The sequence below is a fragment of the Vipera ursinii genome (genome assembly GCF_947247035.1).
Source record: "Vipera ursinii genome assembly, chromosome: 4".
Lineage (NCBI taxonomy): Eukaryota > Metazoa > Chordata > Lepidosauria > Squamata > Viperidae > Vipera > Vipera ursinii.
Genome location: NC_139514.1, coordinates 95,552,498 through 95,573,026, shown reverse-complemented (window position 1 = coordinate 95,573,026; position 20,529 = coordinate 95,552,498). Strand labels below are relative to the sequence as shown.

At 38.8% G+C, this 20,529-nt stretch overlaps 1 protein-coding gene across 1 annotated transcript in view; it reads left to right on the top strand.

Moving 5' to 3' along the window:
- Positions 1-4,338: 4,338 nt before the first annotated feature.
- The window catches only part of STK24 (serine/threonine kinase 24), a 29,485-nt gene continuing 13,294 nt past the window's right edge, over positions 4,339-20,529 (top strand). Inside the window, exons 1-3 of the mRNA XM_083362007.1 lie at positions 4,339-4,548; positions 12,137-12,367; positions 19,720-19,776. Of these exons, the coding sequence (XP_083218133.1) occupies positions 4,504-4,548; positions 12,137-12,367; positions 19,720-19,776 (333 nt within the window). The 5' untranslated portion in view covers positions 4,339-4,503. The remainder of the gene's footprint in view (positions 4,549-12,136; positions 12,368-19,719; positions 19,777-20,529) is intronic.

Genomic DNA, 20,529 nt, shown 5'->3' with positions numbered 1-20,529 from the left:
ACAAGTCACAAAAGAGCCAAGGTTGCCTACCCCTGGGCTAGACAGTCACTTGTCTAGATGGTATAGGTTTTCCTGCTTGAGCAGGGGGCTGGACTAGAAGACCTCCAAGGTCCCTTCCAACTCTATTCTATTCTAATATTCTAAAGCGGTGCATCACAGACAAAATACAAAACCTTTTCAACCAAGTTATTTCAAATGGGCTAAACTTACAGAAAGCATCCAAAATCCAGGACTCATGACTCTCCTGAAATTGAAATTTGGCACATTTTTAAATTTCATAAAACAATTAACAATTTTTTTATGACACAATACAAAATGTCATAAAACATTTTCTATGGCCGACTCCTAATGTTTGACAGTACTAAACAGTTCAATGTGGGCTACTTTAAAAGCAGATTCATCTGTGAATATCGCCCTGAACTTTTGAGAACTTTTCCAGTACATTAGAAGCTCTGCCATTGTTGAAGGAATTGCGGAATCTGGTAAGGAAATATCTCTGAAACAATGACCCAATAGGTCACAAGTTTTCTAGTACAGAGGTCCCCAACCTTTTGAGCACCAGGGACCAGTTCTGTGAAGAAACAATTAAAACTTGCTCCTTGATAACCAAAAGTATTGTACTCTAGATGGCTTTATTATGAATACAAGAATTAACAGTAAGCAAAGTTCCAAGTTCTTTCTCAGATTGCAGAGCAAATACACAAAATGGAGGGGCCAGCAAATATGGCATTATATCAGATTGCATGCATCTGTTTCCATGCAACAGGGCTGGGAGGGAAGAAAGAGAGCCTTCAAATGCAGCAGGGTTGTTTGTGTGTGTGTGTGTGTGTGTGTGTGTGTGAGAAAATCACTACATTATCATACAAAAGATGTCAATTATGAAGTTTGCAGCATTTGCACAATGACACTCATATAGGTAGTATGAGTATTTCATTAATGAGGCAGATAAATGTAAATGAACAGAGGGGAACAATTGAAACAATCAATCCAGAATTTAAAATTCCAAAAATTCCATGTTACTATAATTTGTATAAATTCTAAAAAATGAGAAATGTCAAGCTCCTCAAATGAGAATAAAAAAAGTTTCTTGGCTTCCTTTTTTTCTCATTAAGCCAAACTAATTATTTTAATTATGTTATAGTTCAGCATGAGTCAGTTTATCCATTACTATAATCAATATTTCACCAATAAATTATATATACAATTAGTCCTCGACTTACGACCACAATTGAGCCAACCATTTCTGTTATAGAGCCGTTTGTTAAGTGAATTTTGCCCCATTTTACGACTTTTCTTGCCACAGTTAAGTGAATCACTGCAGTTGATAAGGTAGTAACCTGGTTAAGTGAATCTGGCTTCCTCATTGATTTCGCTTGTCAGAGGATCGCAAAAGAGGATCACGTGATCCTGGGACACAATGACCATCATAAATATGAACCAGTCGCCAGGCATCTGAATTTTGATCACATGATCATGAGGATGCTGCAAAGATCGTAACTGTGAAAAACGGTAAGTCACATTTTTAGTGTCATTTAACTTTGAACGGTCACTAAATGAACTCTTGTAAATCAAGACTACCAGTAATTATATCTCAAGGAAAACAGTTCCATGGAAATTACATAACATTGATTAATTTTAGTATTCATTAATTACTGTTAATCCATATAAGCAAATGTGTAGCTTTAAACAGTTTTCCACAAGAGATAAACGAAGAAGTCTAATATTTTTGACTTAATTGTATTCTCTTTATCTATTTTTAGGACTTGTGTAGAGAATTAATCACACTGAATGTCAGATTTATGCAAAAATATTGAAAATTCACCAACTTTTAAGCACCACTATGTGATAGGTGAACCAAACCAAACCTTGAACCAAACCAAACCGTCGCTAGGAATGGGGCCAACCATGGAATCTCTTGGACCATGCTTTGTCAGAATGTCAAAATCAGAAACTATGATGTTATTTTTGCAGACTCTAGATCATTAAAAATATACTAAAAATGGATGGCAAAACCTAGAGATTAAAAAGGTACAAATATTATGCTGGTTCACAGGAATTTGAGAAAATCAAAGCATGCTTTTTGGTAATCGAATTATTCCCTAATATTACCCAGCTGCATTTCGTGTGCGTGAAAATATATGTATTATGATGCATAGGTTCACTATTTTGCAATGAAATAGAGATTAGAGAAATGGTAATACTTGGAATGGGCCAACTCTACCAGGCTGTAACCATTCTTTTCCTCAGAAAATCCTCCCATCAGTAATGAAGATAAAGTTTCTCCTTTTTTTGTATTAACAAAAAAGATCTCAGTAAGCAAGTAAGTTTGACCCTTGATTTTCCAGCATCCTGGATCTCTCTCCTCACTCTACATTAACAACTTTCTGAAACAGGATAAAATCATGTATCTAATAATGAAGACAGATCCAAACGAGACAGAAATGCACAACAGTGAATTAAACTTATTTCAGGATCATCCCCTTATTCCAAAGCAACCTGGGAATTCGACTTCTCTATCCATCCTGCTATTAAGTTTTAAAAAAGAGCAAACAGTAATGTTTATTTATATTTTAAGGAGCAAACAATAAAAACACATCAGAACATTAACCATCACAGGATATTTGAAAAAGGGACTGCAGTAACATACAGGTAGTCCTTGATTAACAATTCATTTAATGACTGTTAAAATGGCATTGAAAAAAGTGACTTATGACAGGTTTTTTTTCATTTATGACCTTTGCAGTGCCCAGGTCATGTGATCAAAATGCAGACATTTGGCAACTGACTCATATTTATGACGGTTGAAGCCAGATTCACTTAAGAACTGTGTCACCAACTTAACTGCAGTCATTCATTTAACAACTGAGGCAGGAAAACATTCGAAAAGGTCGAAAAATGGGGCAAAATCCACTTCACAAACGCCTCACTTAACAACAGAACTGTTGGGCTCAACCTGAACAGCACACTTTAAAAAGCCAAAGTAAGGCCCTTGTATTCCAAGGAGAGGGTGAAACGGGTCTTATTCCAAATTTGGTCAATTAAAAGAAAAAAAACAACGAACCCTTCCGGCACTGAAGGGGCTCATTTGACCACCGGGTTGAACTGGAAAGCCCGCAGCCCTTGGAAAAAAGCTGCCTACAGGTTTTTCTTGTCGTCTGCACCTGTCCCGAGTTGGGAGCCCGCGGCAGGCACAGGTGCCCGTTCGAGCTAGAGCAGGGGTCTTCAAACTTGGCCCTTTTATGACTTGTGGACTTCAATTCCCAGAATTCCTCAGCCAGCATGGCTGGCTGAGGAATTCTGGGAGTTGAAGTCCACAAGTCATAAAAGGGCCAAGTTTGAAGACCCCTGGAAGCTACAGCCGGCCAAGGTGGCCCTTTGCGGCCAAGGCGGCGAGAGGCGAGCAGAAAGCGGCCCAGCCCTCCTCCTCCTCCTCCTAGCTCGCTTCTAGGTTGCGGCCGTTCAAGGGCGCTCCCTCCGGCCGGGGGAGTCAGCAGCGAGGGGGCAATTCGAGGACGGAGCTGCCGTCCGCGTTAGAGGGCGAAGTCTCTCCGGGCGCTTCTCTCGCAGAGATTGCCGGCGGGTTTCCATCGGAATCTCCACCGCGGCCCTTCAGGTCGCCGCGAGCGCCAAGCCCCGGAGCTGACCTTGGCGAAGTCTGCGGGTCAGAGCTCGTTAGGACTCGGGGGGGGGGGGAAGCCCAGAAAAGGACCGCGGTGGGCCAGCTCGGGCATACAGAAAAGCACCTCGGAGCGGTAGAGGGCCAAGCGGCTCCTTTTATCTTGCGACACGTGGCTGGGAATCAAGAGCGTTCAAGATGCCCCCCGCGCCGCTCCCTCCTTTGGACACCGCCGGATTATTTTTATTTTATTTTATTTATTTTAATGCCATTTATATCCCGCCCTTCTCCGAAGACTCAGGGCGGCTTACAAGCTTAGCAGTAGGATTAGGGCCTCCCGCAGAAGCAGAGAGGAGCCCCAGCCTTTCCCTTCGACGGGTCCACCTCGATCGAGAAATAATTAAAATAAATAAAATAAATAAAAAGGTCTCCCAAGGCGCAGCTGGGCGCGCGCGTACCGGGGGGGGGGGCAGATAAACCCGGAAAACCCCGCGCGCCGCCCTCCTCGGGCTCGCGTTTTCCCCCCCCCCACTCGCGGCGTTCTCCCCCCTCCCCCCCCGCCACCGTCCGTCCGGAGGCGGGGCCGCGTTGACTCCTCCTCCTCTTTTCCCACCCGGCTGTTGTGCGCGCGCGCACGCACGCAGCCCAGCAGCCAACCAGCCTCCTCTCTCACGTTCCTTCCGTACTCGGTCCGTGGTTCTTTCTGGCGGGGGAGGGGGGGGCGGAGGGGAGCGGAGGCTTGGCTTGTGCAGAGCGGAGGCTGATGTGAAATCCTTCGGGTCCTGCCTGGAGCTGCTGGAAGGGGGAGGGGGCGCCAGGGGGGCAGCAGGAGGAGGAGGAGGAAGAAGAAGAAGAAGAGCAGCGCTGCTTCTGCCGCTTCCGTCATCATGGCTCACTCCCCTGTCCAGCAGCCTGGCCTGCCGGGGATGCAGGTGAGTAAGCAGCCCCCTCCCCAACACACACACACACGCGCGCGCGCACATCGACCTCCTTGGCTTCCCCTGCTTGGCCTTGAAGCTGCTCTGGGGTCCAGGCGGGAGGAGGTCTTGGTGGGGCTCGCTGCGGCTCTCTGGTCGGGGGGCTGGCACGAGGTTCCTGGCTCGCGGGGTCGCAGCTCTGGAAGGGGCGCCGCAGCAGGCGGGGAGAGGGCTGGGGGAGGCGGGCGGGCGGCGGCGGGGGGGAGGCACGTGCGGGGAGGGGAGGCGGGGGCTGCTGGTGGCTGCGGCCACTCTTCCAGTTGCGCCCCTGGCAACGAGGGAGGGCGAGGAGAGCGGGTTGCCCCACTCGCCTCCTCTCTTTGCCCACTAAGTTGCCCGGGGAGCGTCCCTGCGCAAGTGTGGGGTTGGCAAAAAAAAAACAAACAAAACAAAACACAACAACAACAGACCACCTTTGCAGAGCCCTCTTGATCTGCTGGAAGAAGGGTTGACCTTCAGGGCGTCCTGCGCTGCTCATTTGTGGACGTGCCCAGCTTCTCATTTGGAGCTGAATTTAGAGGACACCGCAGATGTTATTTGGGGACTCATCTCTCCCTTTCCCCCCCACTCCTTCTCTCTCTCTCTCTCTCTCTCTCTCTCTCTTAGAGGCTTTGTATCTTCAGTTGCTCTTTTGCTTGGTATTGGTTAGCAAAATCAAGATGTAGGAAGGCAGCATTGGGATGTCATTCCTGAGGGAATTCTTGGGGATGGGCAGAGAGCTTAAAATGTACCTGTGAAGGAAAATCACTAATAAGGATCTTTTCAGGCTCTTCTACTTTGATGGCTATGCTTTAAAAGTGGTATTTGTGCTGTGTATATACATTAGAGAGATTGAATTGCAATAGGGAAAATGTAGCTAGAAAAAAAACTATGTAGTGTACTTCCAGGGTACTGTATCTTTTTTTTTTAAAAAAAATTGAATTCTAGGACTTGCTGGGCCTGATAACTCAAATCCTTAATGACTTGTGTACTTTAGGAAGCCTGTGAATTCCAGAGCTCTGAAATGTGGTTGTAGAAGAAGACAGTCCTCACCTTGTCCCCAGTTCAACAAAGAGGGAAGGGGGGTGGCGAGTGCTGAACCATCAGTTAAAAAGATAGTTTTTCCTCAATTAACAGACTCTGTATAGTATCCAGAATATTACCCAATTTCTCTGACCTCAAGCTTGTTACATGTGCAAGATCCTCTGCTCAGATCATTGATTTTTCTCATAGTTCCTCTCAAAGGTCACCTTCTTCATGTTTTTTAAAGACATTAATCAGAACCTGAAGTTAGATCCTATCAGTGTTTGACTAAGAAGAAGTTATGAAGATTCCATGTTTTCTATTTTCTCCTATCTTTTGGTTATTTTTCATACTCTGCTGCCTCCTCCAATAACCTGTACTGGAGGGCTCTGATAAACAAGGGTTGTGTATATCTGATATACACATGTATCTTACAGCATTGTGTACAGTACAAATCAAGCTAGCACAGAAGGAGTAAAAACAAAGGAATTTTATTTTGTTTTAAATTGGGCAAGGAATCTTAGAAGTATGAATCAAATTGGGCCAAAATAAATTATGCCTACTTACATTGCTCTTACCTGGCAGGTAAGCTGCCTTAGAGTTCACTGCACTGATGGATCCAGGATCATAGTACAAAAAACAATTACCGGTATTTATGATTAGTTTCCAGGAGCATCTGTGGGGAGTGTTGGAGTTCTGTGTTATCACCTGGATTCAACATGGTTTACATGATTTGACATATAGGTATAATTGTTGGTGAAAGTGAGATTTACCCTGATGTTAAATTGTAAACGGTAAAAATAGGACATTTTTATTTTATAAAAATGTAATTCGTTTAACCTATCCAACATACCATCAAAAAGGATTTAAAACATTGACAAATATATTATGATATCCAAATACAGCTATATTTAATATGCTTTTTAAAATGAATCAATCTTGTACCTAGTCAAGTTGTATCAGAAAATTACATATAGCTTACCTGTTAGTCTTCTACCCTCCACAGTATAATTTGTAAATAGCACTTTATATCTCAATTCTTTTAAATCATTTGTCTAAGAGCTTTCAATATTATTCCACAATATCTTCCTATAGCAAGTCCTTTTATTTTACATTTTAAATTTATTGTCTTAATTTTTTGCAACTATATTCTATATAGGTAATTCTCAATTTATGACCACAATTGAGCCCCAAATTTTCATTGCTAAGTAAGTTGTAAAGTCAGTTTTGCCCCATTTTATGATATTTCTTGCCACAGTTGTTAAATGAATCACTGCAGTTATTAAGTTAGTAACACAGTTGTTAAGTGAATCTGGCTTCCCCATTGACTTGTTACTTGTCAGAAAATTGCAAAAGGTGATCACATCACCCTGGCCACTGCAACCATCATAAATATGATTTAGATGCCGAGTGACTAAATTTTGTTCACATGACCATGAGGATGCTGCAGGGGTGATAATTGGAAAAAATGGTCGTAAGTCACTTGTTTCAGTGCTGTTGTGACTTAAGATGTAACTAAACAAATGGTTGTAAGTTGAGGACTACTTGTATTTTATTTTTAACGCTTTGCATATCTTAAATTGAAACTACCAATTGTTCAAAACTTCCTAGCCTACATTTGTTATATTAGTTAACTTAAGGGAGAAAAGTCCTCACAATTGAAACCTTTGGAAAATATTCCCTCTTGTTCATCTGAAATAATCTGCTATGTAATCATTTTCAAATGTTTTCCAGGTGTGTTGTAATGCAATTTCTCTCCTAATTACCAGTATAGGCCATGGTGCCTGAGGTGGATAGAAACTTTAGTTGAGCATACCTGGAGGGGACATCTGACTGGTTAAAGCAACATTGTTTGCTTATTTATCAAAATTACATACTTCAGAGGTTCCCAGTTAAGCCAACCCATATAGTTGTTAAACACAGTCAGTACAATAAAATCAAGCACAAAGACCACACAATGGAGATAGATAATTAACTCCCCAGCTTTATTTTAGTGGACCTTAAATAACTTTTCACAGTAAAATTTCTTACATTTCGGGAAGCACAAAAAGGGCAAAATCAGTGCAATAGGTAAATCTGCATCCTTTTTATTTACCTCCTCCTCTCTCAGATGAATATGTATCTGTATATTTTTTATTTTTATTGCTATTTCAGCAGTACATCCCTAGGATTTTGTGCACTTCTAGGTAAAGATGAAATGTAAAAAGTTACTACTACTTGTAAAAAGACTTGCCTGTCCAAAGAAAATGCATCTGGTTATTTTATTACAGCACTAATCTTTAAATGTATTGTTATCTGTCCCCAGTTGCCTGTGTGTGCATTTGCAGGTAACAGTTTCACTGGGATTACCAGGAAATGTTGCTTGTACACACACACACATTGAGATGGTTGAGGACAGGTGAGCTTTGCAAAAGATGTAGCTAGTTTAATGCACCAAAGAGAGATCCTTGCTTTATTTTTAAATATTCTGGGAAATGCCTCTTTAAAATGCTTTGTGTAGCTCTTTTTTAATTTTTGATTTATTTATTTATATTCATTTTTATTTTTCCATTTCTTCCACAAGCTCTTGTGCCTAGAATCATAATGTCATTGTTCAAAATGAAAGGGAATATAGGGTTTATGTACTGATTTTCTGTGCGTTCCTTTCAACACCATTTTGTTGGATTGAGGTGAATCATTTTGTGTTCCAGTTGTCTTGAGGAAAGGGAACAAACTATTCAGTTGCTGGGGACTTTCCAATGCGTGGTTGCTGCTTAATTAATTTGGGTTCTTAATATTTTAAAATAGGATTTACTTTTAAATAGGATTAATCAAAGAGCAAGTTAAAAATACAGGAACTTTGCTGAAACTATGTAGACCCGGTTCTGTGTATATATTACCTTGAAATCCATGATAAAGGAAATTTAGGAATTTAGATATCACCATCACCATCATTATCTTGTCCTATACACACACACACACACAGAGTCGACTCAATCAAAGCATTATATTTATATTTGGCATGTTGGATTTTTGTGTATCTATTAAGATTAGCACCAAAAAGCCTATTGGACAAGGAATTTTGTATCCTGAATAGTCTTTCATGCAGTATGGTTATAAATTACTTGCTAACTGTTCAAAGCCACAATTTCAATATCATCTTGATGCTTTATCAGTTTTCTGTTTACAGTTGCACTTTGTTTCTTTACCACCTGCTTCAGTGTTTAATCTATCAGATTAAGACAAATTGGAAAACCTTTGGCTGTCAGGACAAATTCCCAGCATTCTTCTCCACAGTCTGTGAGACAGATTGTTGTCTAAACCTGAATTGATGCTTATGCTTAAGTAGACATTTATTCTCCAAAGAAATGAGGTTAGAAATAACCACTAAGTGGAGCCATGCCTCTGACAGTACAGGTAGTCCTCACGTTCCGGCCATAATTGAGCCCAAAATTTATGTTGCTAAGTGAAACATTTGTTAAGTGAGTTTTGCCCCATTTTGCGACTTCTCGCCACAGTTGTTAAGTGAATCATTGCATTTGTTAATAATATGGTTGTTAAGTCAATCTGGATTCCCATTGACTTTGCTTGTCAGAAGGTCACAAAAGCTGATCACATGACCCATCCTAAATATGAACCAGTTGCCAAGATATGAATTTTGATCACGTGACCATGGGGATGCTGCAACCGTCATAAGTGTGAAAAATGATCATAAGTCACTTTTTTCAGTGCCATTGTAACTTCGAGCGGTCACTAATGAACTGCTGTAAGTCGAGGACTACCTCTACTGAGCTGTTTCCTCTTCATGGTGTATAAAAGAGTTTAGGATCTGAGAGATGAGTTAGTCTTTCTTCATCCTATACATCAGGCATGTCAAACTCGCAACGTTATGTGACGTCACACGATGTATCGGGACTTTTTCCCCATTGCCGGCAATGGGGTGGGTGCAGTTTTGGTGTGACGCATCCGGCCTATGGGGCCGGCTGTTTGACATGCCTGCTATACATGATGCCTCCAACCTGGGTTAGGTCATTATTTGGCAATACAGATAATCCTTGATTTACAACTGTTAAGTGACTGTACAAAGTTACAGTAGCAGTGAAAAAAAATAATCAACTTACGATCCATCTCCAAAGTTTTAGGATTTTCAGTCAGGTAATCAAAATTTGGGTGCTTGGTAGCCCACTTGCACTTCAGCTCCCCCCACCAGCCTATCCCCCTCCCCATTTCTGCTCTTTTAGCCACCTGCACTCTGCACCCTGCTTTGCAGGCAGACTCAGAACCATGTGGCTTTAGGACTACAAGAAGCTCCTAAGTCACAGCACAGTGGAAAGCCACAGCAGCCTTTGGAAGTGATGGCCAACCCAGCCTGCCCCATTTAGCACTAAGCCTCAGTACCCAGGAAGCACCAGCAAACATTCATTCACCCAGCTGCCTTTTCTCCCAGTTCCCCAACCCACTTTTGCTTTGCCTTATTGCTTTTGCTGGCTCCTTTTTGGACCCAGGACTGGAATTGTGGTTTCCAAGTCACATGACATTTTGCTTTATGATTGTATCACTTAGGGATGCAAATTCCAGTCCCATTTGTGGTTGTAAGTTGGGGACTATCTTTATGGAGAAAATAAAATTACCCACCTCCCTATGCAGGTGCTAATTGGCCAACTATGATTTGCGCTGTGCATAATTGTAGAGGTAGTCCTTAATTTTGCAATTGAGCCCAGCATTTCTGATATTGAGACATTTGTTAAGTGAGTTTTGCCCCATTTTATGACCTTTCTTGCCGTAGGTGTTAAGAGAATCAATGCAGCTGTTAGTAAGAAAGTTATTAAATGAATCTGGCTTCCTCATTGACTTTGCTTGTCAGAAGGTTGCAAAAGGTGATCACATGACCCTAGGACACTGCAACAGTCATAAACACGAGTTGTTGCCAAGTGTCCTGAATTTTGATCATGTGACTGTGGAATGCTGCAATGGTCATAAGTGTGAAAAATGGTCATATGTCATTTTTTTCAGTTCGGTAACTTTGAATGGCCATTAAATGGACAGTTGTAAGTTGAGAACTACTTATAATTGCACATAGTGTGTGACGCAAACCTGGATTTCTTAAGTCTGAGGGTTTCTCTGTACATGGGTAGAAAAAAGATTGATTAAATTATTTTGACTAAAGTAACTGAAATTTTACTTTTCCTTCAATAATGAATGCAAGAAAAAGGAATTTATGACCTCTAAACATATTCATTAACATCAATAAATCTAACTATAAACTATCATAGTTGTATTGCTTTGTTACCATAATGAAACACATATATTTTTATATTACATATTTGCTATGAGTGTTTGGTTGCTTTCCTTTGTAATAATTCCTAGATCTATGCATTTAAATACATTTTTCTGAGAATAGATCCAGACTTTTCTCCAAAAGGCTTATGGCACAAAACCATAAAAGGAAAAGACTTTCTTAGTGTGTGAACTGACTCTTGTGCTGATTTCATGAGTATGATCACATTATTATTTTGACAATAATGGTTTAGTACTGCTGCTTCCAGGAAGTGCTATTTTTTTTCTAAGTTTCAACCATGGAACCCATAGGGACCTCGTGGTGGTTCAATCCTGCTTACATTTTCTTGTCATCAGCCAAATTAGAGTTAAACTGCTTAGATACTTTTTTTTATTATAAATCAAATATATTCATTCTGTGCTTTTGCAAAAATATTGAAAACAAAAACAGACTAATTAAAATACATCTTCCAGTAGCTGATGATGTGGATCAATTCTGTGGAAGTCACAGTGGCAGGCTATTCCAGTGTGAGGATTGTTTGCTATTTTTTTTTTTGAGCTGATTTCCTAATCCTTTGTTCTTATTTACAAAATTTCCACTATTTCAATTTATGGCTGTTACCTATGAAGATTTGTAACCCTTCCAAAGATGGATGGTGTTTTAATGTTAAATAATGGAACTTCAATAATGGTGTTAACTTTGTGGAATGTTTTAAGTTACACTTGGCTGTGATCAATCCGCTCCCTTTTATTTATAATAAAAAGACCAATTATAGTACTAGTATATTTAATAATAGACCCATAGTGTGAAACTGCATTTTTGTTGTAATTTTAGATGCTTATTGAAAAAAGAAGTGAAATTATACTATCGTGTTTGTAGGTCGAATTTTAAATTGGTGAGATAGGTGGCAAACATTTAATAAATAGTGTGTAAAGTTCAGTTTTCAAAATAATTGCGGAGATAGAATTGTAATGGCCAAGACAGAAGAACATACCCTTGCCTTCTCTTTACCCTTGTCCCTCACTTCCCCTTGTATTTTTGTTTTGTTTTTAACCAACATCCTGGTTGTTTGCTGAAGTCTTTCAGTTTTACAAACCCCCAAATATAATGATCCTATATTTTTTAAAAAGCAAATCTAATTTTTTCTACTTCTGCTTTATTTTTCATGGGTCCATTGTTTTGAGTCCTTTATATTTCTTGTTTCTGGAATTTCTTCCATTCTGTGGAAGAATCTAGAATTCAGTAACCTCAACTTTATTATGTTCATTTAAATATTTCTTCCAGAATTTGAAGGCAGATCCAGAAGAACTCTTTACAAAACTTGAGAAGATTGGCAAAGGTTCGTTTGGTGAAGTTTTTAAAGGCATTGACAATCGAACACAGAAAGTTGTTGCTATAAAAATTATTGATCTTGAAGAAGCTGAAGATGAAATAGAAGATATACAGCAAGAAATAACAGTTCTCAGTCAGTGTGACAGTCCATATGTCACCAAATATTATGGATCTTATTTAAAGGTAAGTCTTTACTTCGCAGTGTGCCTATTTTATGAATTGGAGTATTTGTAAAACATCTATAATGAAATGAAGCCATCTGACATTTTGAAGCCTAGACAAAATGAAACATTCATTCATTCTGTAAGACCTTTCTGTTGCTTTGTGTAGAGACATCAACATATGCTGAAAATACCTGTGTGCTTATAAAGTCAGAATATTTAGAGAGGGTGTATATATGTTTATATACATGCATATGTGTATGAATAAATACAATGTCAGTGCTAATTTAACCTTTAATTACTAGTTTCCTTATGAAGAATCTTAGCAGTTGTCATTTGGAAAGCATCCAGAATGCAAGATAGTCCTGACTCATTTTGCAGGTTGTTCCTGCAGCTAGGGAGGTCCTTTTGCACAAAGCTCATTTCTTGTCTCTTTTCATTTGCAATACCCTTCACCAACACTAAAAGTTTCCTTAGTTTGGTAAGCCTCAGAAGATTTGGTTTTGCGTTTAAATAGCTTATGATCTGACAATTTCAGGAACTGTCTCCCTCACTGTTGAAGTTTTCTTGACATTAAGATTAGCCAAAACTCTTAAAAGTTTTCCTAACTTGTTTGGTAGGTACCCGTTTGCTTCTTACTATGGAATGTACTTCCCTTAGGTGATATTCTCAGTACCAAATATTACTGTGGTTAAGAAAAGTCTTCCTAGCCAGCTGGCTTCCTTGTTCATCAGAATAAAATAATAGTAGATCGTAACTGCTTTTATTAGATTTTATTTAGGTTGCTATTTTTAAGTTGTCTATCCTGAAGGTAACTAAGATTGTTAAGGTGGATATAAATCAAATAAATAATAACTTTGATGTAGAATTTGAAGGAGCAAAGCGGAAGCTCCTAGTAATTCTTGATGCAATAAATTTTAGATGATATCTAGTCTAACACTTAGGAATGTATAGGAGTGGACAATGGTGGATTTTTCAGATATGTGGTCAGAAGTGTAAGAGTCGATTTCTGGATCATGGAAATTCCTGTAGGGCTCATGTGACATCAGGTACCAGTGGCCACGATATGTGCATGGTTCTTCTTTTTGCAAATGTCTAGAGAGATAGTAGCCGAGGCAGAGTTACCATAGGTAATTCTCAGTTGCTAATAGTGTATCCAGGTTTTGTACTTCAATCTTTAAGACCTTGCCTTGAACGTTCGGGGGCCTGTGAGTGTAGAAATAGAGCTCGGTATAAATTGGAAAAGTGGCTGCATTTCACTGTAGAAATTCTGCAGTTTGGTATTAAAAGAAACAGATCATGGGTGAGTTTTGTAGTTTTGGAGAACAAAATGTTCTCAACTTGTAGAATTAGATAAAAATTCTTGAAGGTCACTAGGTCTGTCTTGGAGAATCATGTCAGTGCACAGAACATTTCAGTTACTGTTTGAATTTTGTTTTTCACCTGTAGTACACTAACACTATGTAGTCTGTGTCTATATTTAAACTAAGTCTAGGAAGAGGATCAGCTTAATAATAGCATGGATGGGCTAAGCATTGGATCATTGTTGCTTTCCCTACCACCACAATGACTAGGAATTCCTGGTTTCAGATATTTTTTTCTTTTGCACTAATCCAACAAGGTACAGTGGGATTTCATGGCTTTCCTCAAACAGTATCAGACATTTGTCTGCAGTATAGTTGTCCTTCATAAGAGACCTTAAAACGGATCATTTCTGTTTCATTCTTCTATTTTCCCAGAAGGTGGGGCTAAAGTGTCAAACTGCCTTGTGCTCTTAAATGCCCACTTACAGACTTAGGGAAGAAATGTAGACAAAATAAGCAATTCTCAAAATAGCCACAAACCTTTTAGAAATATAATGTACAGAAGATAATAGATGTTAAATAAAATATTCTCAGAACCCAGTTGGCACAAAACTGTGGCTTACTGAAGTCAGATGGGTCATATATCTCAAAGCTTATAGAGAGAACTATGTTGGAAATGTAAGATAGCACGCAGAATAAAAGTATCTGAAGCTCTTGACTGCTTTGGAAAGACAGTTGTGCGGGTGATGCTTAATGATAGATGTTCAAAGTGAAGTGATGATGTCACTACAGATATAGAATCTAGGGACTGTTGCGATAACCTTAAATCCTTTATTATAAGTCTTCCATAAAGGGCCTTTTTTAAGAGATTCTAAAAAAACAAGTTATGTATAGAACAGGGGTAGGCAACCTTGGCTCTTTTATGACTCATGGACTTCAACTCTGACTCAGGAATTCTGGGAGTTGAAGTCCATGAGTCATAAAAGAGCCAAGGTTGCCTATCCCTGGCATAGCATAATAGAACAGTGACAAATTTAGGATTATCTAGTTTGTTTCTGCTTGTTTTCCCTTTTTATTTTTTGCTTTTCTGCGGATATATGGGTGATTATATTCCAGTTGGAAGTACAGTAGATACTTTCTGAATTTGTTGGATTGGTCATATGGGACTGATTGTGGGATTGTATTATAGGTATATACCTTACTTAATGAGTACCCTGTTTAGCGATTGTTCGAAGTTATGATGGTACAGAAAAAGTAGTTTTTGCAATCAATCCTCACATGTATGACTGTGGCAGTGTCCCATGGTATATTGATTGCTATTTGTGCACTTCACAACAAGCAGAGTCAATGGAGAAGCCAGCAGTAAAAATCTTATTCATGGTCACGTGATGTCTTGCTTAATAACCCATGGTGATTTGCTTAATGACCAAATGGGAAATGACATTATAACTCAATCATACACATAATGTTTTGCTTAGCTATATATATGCTTAGCTATAGAGTTGCTGGTCTGAATAGTCCTAAGTGTGGACCATCTTTAAGGGAATGTTGCCTTATTTACAGGGGGGGAAAAGGAAATAAACAAAATCAAAGCATAGCTTTAGGCCTGTCAATAAAAGCTGAACGCTATAACTAAAAAGTAGCAAGGAAATAATTGTCCAATAAATTATGAAATTTAAAATGTCAGATTGGTAGAGATGGCTGCACTTTTAGCCAATTTTGTTGCATGCCACAAATTTTGAAATCCTTAAAAAAAGAAGCAACAATTGTATAGTATGATTCATGCATAAAGACCATACATTTTAAGTCTACAGCTCCCTATTTGTATATTAGATTTTACTGTAATGTAGAAAGATAGAGAAAATATGTTGTTTAGGCAGATCAGGTCTTTTGTAGTGGTTTTTATGCAGTAATAATGTAGATAAAATTCAAAGTTTGACTAAGAATCCAATTTAACAAATTGATTGGTTTTACTAATAAACATTCATATGAATATTACTTTCCTATCACGTTGAAGCTATTCGTGTTACAGCTTCCTTATAAGTCTCCAACTGTAAGTTATGGTTTGCCAAATGTATTCTTCATTGCTTGTCAAGATGTGCATTTTCCTTTGTGGTTGACCTTGTGGCTGAGGGGAAAACTAAACATGATAGACACTAATATTTATTTTCTTGCAAGGATATTTTATATAGCTAGCACCAAGGATTAGCATTCGGAAGTTGATCTATATTTCCCCTCAAAGAGATACAAATATCTTAGGGCAGCTGATCATTGTGATACCAAGGGTTTAAATAATAATAAAGATTAAAGATCTCTCAAGGGTATTGTTAGGTAAAAGGATCTAATATGTATAACCTTTTTTAGTTTCCAGACCATTTTAATGTTTAAAGTTAGTGCACAATTATTGACAAGGATGTCCTGCTGATTCACCATATCAGAACTGAGAAGTTTTCATAAATGCTTGCTGTTCCCTTTTTTCCTGCTCTATTTGACCTCATTGCAGCTTCGGTGGTGACTGAACAAATACAGGTTTTACTTGTTCTTCTGGCAAAGCAGGCTCTTCTCTGCAGATGCTTATATTTCTGTGGGTTTTTAAGATTCTATTTTGAGTTTATTACAAGAAACAATTCCTGGTTTTGAAACACAAATCCACATTTTGTAATCCAAAATATTTGTTAATAAATCTGAATTTTGTTTTTGTAAAAAATATTGCATGAAAGGTTCCAGTGTTGCCCTTAGCCAAAATTCATAAATTGAGAATAGAGATTAAGATAAACGTGTTTGTATGTATGTGATACTTGCACACACACATATGCATGCACATATCTAATACTAATAGTAAAGTTGTTCTAAGGTAGCGGAAGCTGAGTATTAAATTCCTATGAAATCTTTACTTTGGTAGATGTGTCATGAACAGTATGTGTTACTCAAAAAAGTCTTGCCACAGATCCTTTATTGTGGAAGCACACAGCCACACAACCAAATGTGTTTACTGCATTGTTTCCAAGCGCTGCAAGGCAGGTCTTCTTTTAAAAAAATGGATGAAGCCTATCCTGACTTTAAAAAGAGCCTTGGTGGAGCAGTGGGCTAATGCCTCCTTAAGTAACACCAGCTGCCTGCAATTAGTGCAGGTTCGCATCCCACCAGGCTCAAGGTTGACTCAGCTTTCCATCCTTCCAAGGTAGGTAAAATGAGGACCCAGATTGTTGGGGGCAATAAGCTGACTTTGTAATAATGCCGCTTGTGGGGGGCCGAAAGCCCTAATAAGCAGGCATATACATAGAATGAAGGCTATTGCTAAGCACATTGATTTGTGCTTAGATTGTAAGCCGCCCTGAGTCTTCGGAGAAGGGCGGGATATAAATGGGAATAAAAAAAAAAGTGGAGCATTCTCTTTAGGAAGCTGTGTTTTGGTTTAGGAATCTTTGGAGACTGAAGAAGAGATTTTGGGGTTATATGCAGGTTATTATTTATTTATATGACTGCCCATCTCACACAGGAGACTTGCATATAAGGTTTAAAAACTTGAAAACCATAACCCCGGCACCCAAGGACAAACATTGTTCATACAAAACACATCAGTAATAACAGAATTCAGCTAACCTCCTGACCCAAATCTTTAGGAAAACATGCCTTGTGAAAAGCTAATAGGATCACGAGTATCTGAATCTCTAGGGGAACGCTATTCCATAAGTTGCCAATCCTGTTTTATTAATGTTAGTTTTCAGAATCCTTATTTACCGAATTGAGTATGCAAGTATTTTAAGTAATTACAAATGTCATATTGAAGAACGAGAGTTCTGTCTGGCATTGGCTATTTTAATTTTAATACTGAATGCCCTTGAACTGAGAAGTGTTAAGTGTACTTAGGCTGTTTTTAACTTTAGCTTAATGGACTAAGTCAATTTGAAAGAGTTTGTTGAACATGTTCTTTAGTGCAGAACAGGCTAAAATAAATTTAAGTGTAGTAGTATATTTTTGGCCAGTTGCTATAGATTGGCAAGGATTTCCAGATCAGTGAATTTAGCCATGGAGAAGAATAGAGAAAAACATTACCTTCAAATTGTGAAAATCAAGAAAGCTGAGGTGAGAGTAGAGGGACAAGTAGATCTATGCATGGCTTTCAATTTAATGTCAAAAAATCCCAGAATTGACCATGTCCTTAGAAGCTGATTGCTTTGCCATTCAGTTTTTGCATTGTCAAATAATTAAAGATCTAGAGATTTTTGTAAAACAATATAATACAAAACAAAAGACCTGATCTTAAAAATTCAGGTGGGTTTAGGCAACTTATTGCCCTGTTCTTAGGTTCAGTATGGCTGAAAAACAGGACTCATTTGTTATCTGGGATTAGGTCCTTTTAATAAAAACAAAACAAGGAGTCTTGTGGCATCTTATTTTGTTGTTCGTGTCCTCTTCATTAGATGGATAAAGTCCTGTGTGAGAGATGTTATAATACATATAGATGTAGTGGGAAGGAAATAGGCAGAATAAATCCATCTTCTACATCTTCCCTATTTTTCTCATGCCATAGTCAATAGGCTCTAAGATAATTTGCTTTTTTTCTTTAAATGATACTAAACCTCTAGCAATACAAGGATGTGAGCAGAACACTTAAAGTCTTCAATCATGTTCATTAAGAAAATAATCAAGGATTACTTGATCTTTTGCCATTGAAATGATATTTTATTACAGCTTTGTATTGATTTGGGTCCCTTCCAGTTTCTTACTTGCTTTATATTAGCCTGCACGTATTTTAATGCCATAATTTCACTTTCCCATTTGCAGTATAGATGGCATCTCACTGAATTTTCAACTTTGAAACCCAACCATAGAGCCATTTCTAAAGAACACTCACTGTTCTTTTGATTGTAACAAGTAGTCCAATGACTACTTTGTAGATAAGTAAAGCAATGCAGTTGCTGAGTAAGTTGCATACATTTTCTATATTGCTGCTACAGATGATAAATGATTTTCCCCAAATAATGCAAGAGACTGTTCCCTATGCACCCCATCAAAAACACAGATTCGCAGAAATGAACCATGTTCACACCTATCCAGCTTATCCCTTCCCTGATCTGTCTTACCCTTTCTTCACCCTGCCTGGCTCCTTTGACTGCCTGGCCTCCCACTGGCCTATCCTTTTGATCTGAGTCCAAAGCCATTCTGTCAGGTGAAGAAGGTCCAAGGCCAGAGAATGAGATGACAGGGCAGCTTGCTTTTTCACACCAAGGCTTCTTTGTTGCTTAAAATACAAGTTCTTTAAAAAAGCAATTTCGAGGGAATTTTCAGTCCAAAGTGTGGTTGCATCTCATGACTTAAATTAGGGCTTGTAACTAAGATTATTTTGCAGAAGATAAAAATTTCTGTGCATTTGAAATTCAGTTTTTTTTAGTTGCTTCCATTGTCTAGTAAAACTTCTTTTGACAACTCAGTTATTTTTGAATGCTTATTGTAAGCTCTAAATTTGTCCTTTAATTCTATAACACCTACAGTGGTCTTCGACTCACAAACATTTGTTTAGCGACTGTTCAGAATTGTTGCGGCACTGAAAACTGTTACTTTCAACTGGTCCTTGTACTTACTGACCTTCACTGCGTCTCAATCACATGATCAAAATTCAGGCCTTTGACACCTGGCATGGATTTATGATGGTTGCAGTGTCCCAAGGTCATGGGATTGCCACTTGCAACCTTCCCAGCCAGCTTCCAAAAAGCAAAATCAATGGGAGAAGCTGGATACGATTAATGTCTGCATGCTCCACTTAACAATCACGGTGGTTTGCTAAACCATGGCAAAAATGATTGTAAAATTTGGCATGACTCAATTAACAACCACCTTGATCCCAGCTGTGATCATATGTTGAGGACTACCTGTAACTATATCTATGTATTTTATAATGACAAGCTATTATTTATGGTGGCAAATCATATTTATTTTGTCATTCACTATGTGCTTCCTTTAAGTTAAGTACAGACATGATATGAAGCAGGCATAATACAATAAACACTTAAAATTATGATGACATTATTTTTTCATTATTTGAATGTCATTTTGTATACATCAACAGGACACAAAATTATGGATAATAATGGAATACCTTGGTGGTGGATCTGCCCTTGACCTTGTAAGTAACCAGTTTTTATTACATTTTCTATAATTCTTCTGAATTTTTAAATATTGTCTTGTAGCTTTTATATCTTATATACATCATAAAAATAGATCTATGGCCACTGAACATGTAAATTTCACAAACAGAATTTTAATTATTCATGTAGCAAGGGAGAATTATATATGCATTACTGAAAAAATCTTGGTTGAATAATATTAGAAACCTATTTAGCTTATAAGGGACGCGGTGGCTCAGTGGGTTAGGACGCTGAGCTTGTCGATCAGAAAGTCGGCAGTTTGGCGGGTCGAATCCTGAGTGCTGCGTAACAGAGTGAGCGCCTGTTACTCGTCCCAGCTTCTGCCAACCTAGCAGTTCGAAAGCACGTAAAAATGCAAGTAGAAAAATAGGGACCTCTACGGTGGGAAGGTAACAGCATTCCGTGCGCCTTCGGCGTTTAGTCATGCCGGCCACATGACCACGGAGAAGTCCTCGGACAAGCGCTGGCTCTTCGGCTTTGAAACGGAGATGAGCACCGGCCCCTAGAGTTGGAAACGACTAGCACGCATGTGCGGGGGAACCTTTACCTTTACCTTTATTTAGCTTATGGGTATCAAATTACAGCATTTATTTTTCTAGTGAAAAGTGCAGATGGATGGGTCTTTCACCTGCAAACCGTACCCTGCAACTCTATTCATGGATGGGCCTCATAGAAACATGCGTGTTTGCTACCCCAAAAAATAAATATTTGAGGGATTAACATGTTAAACC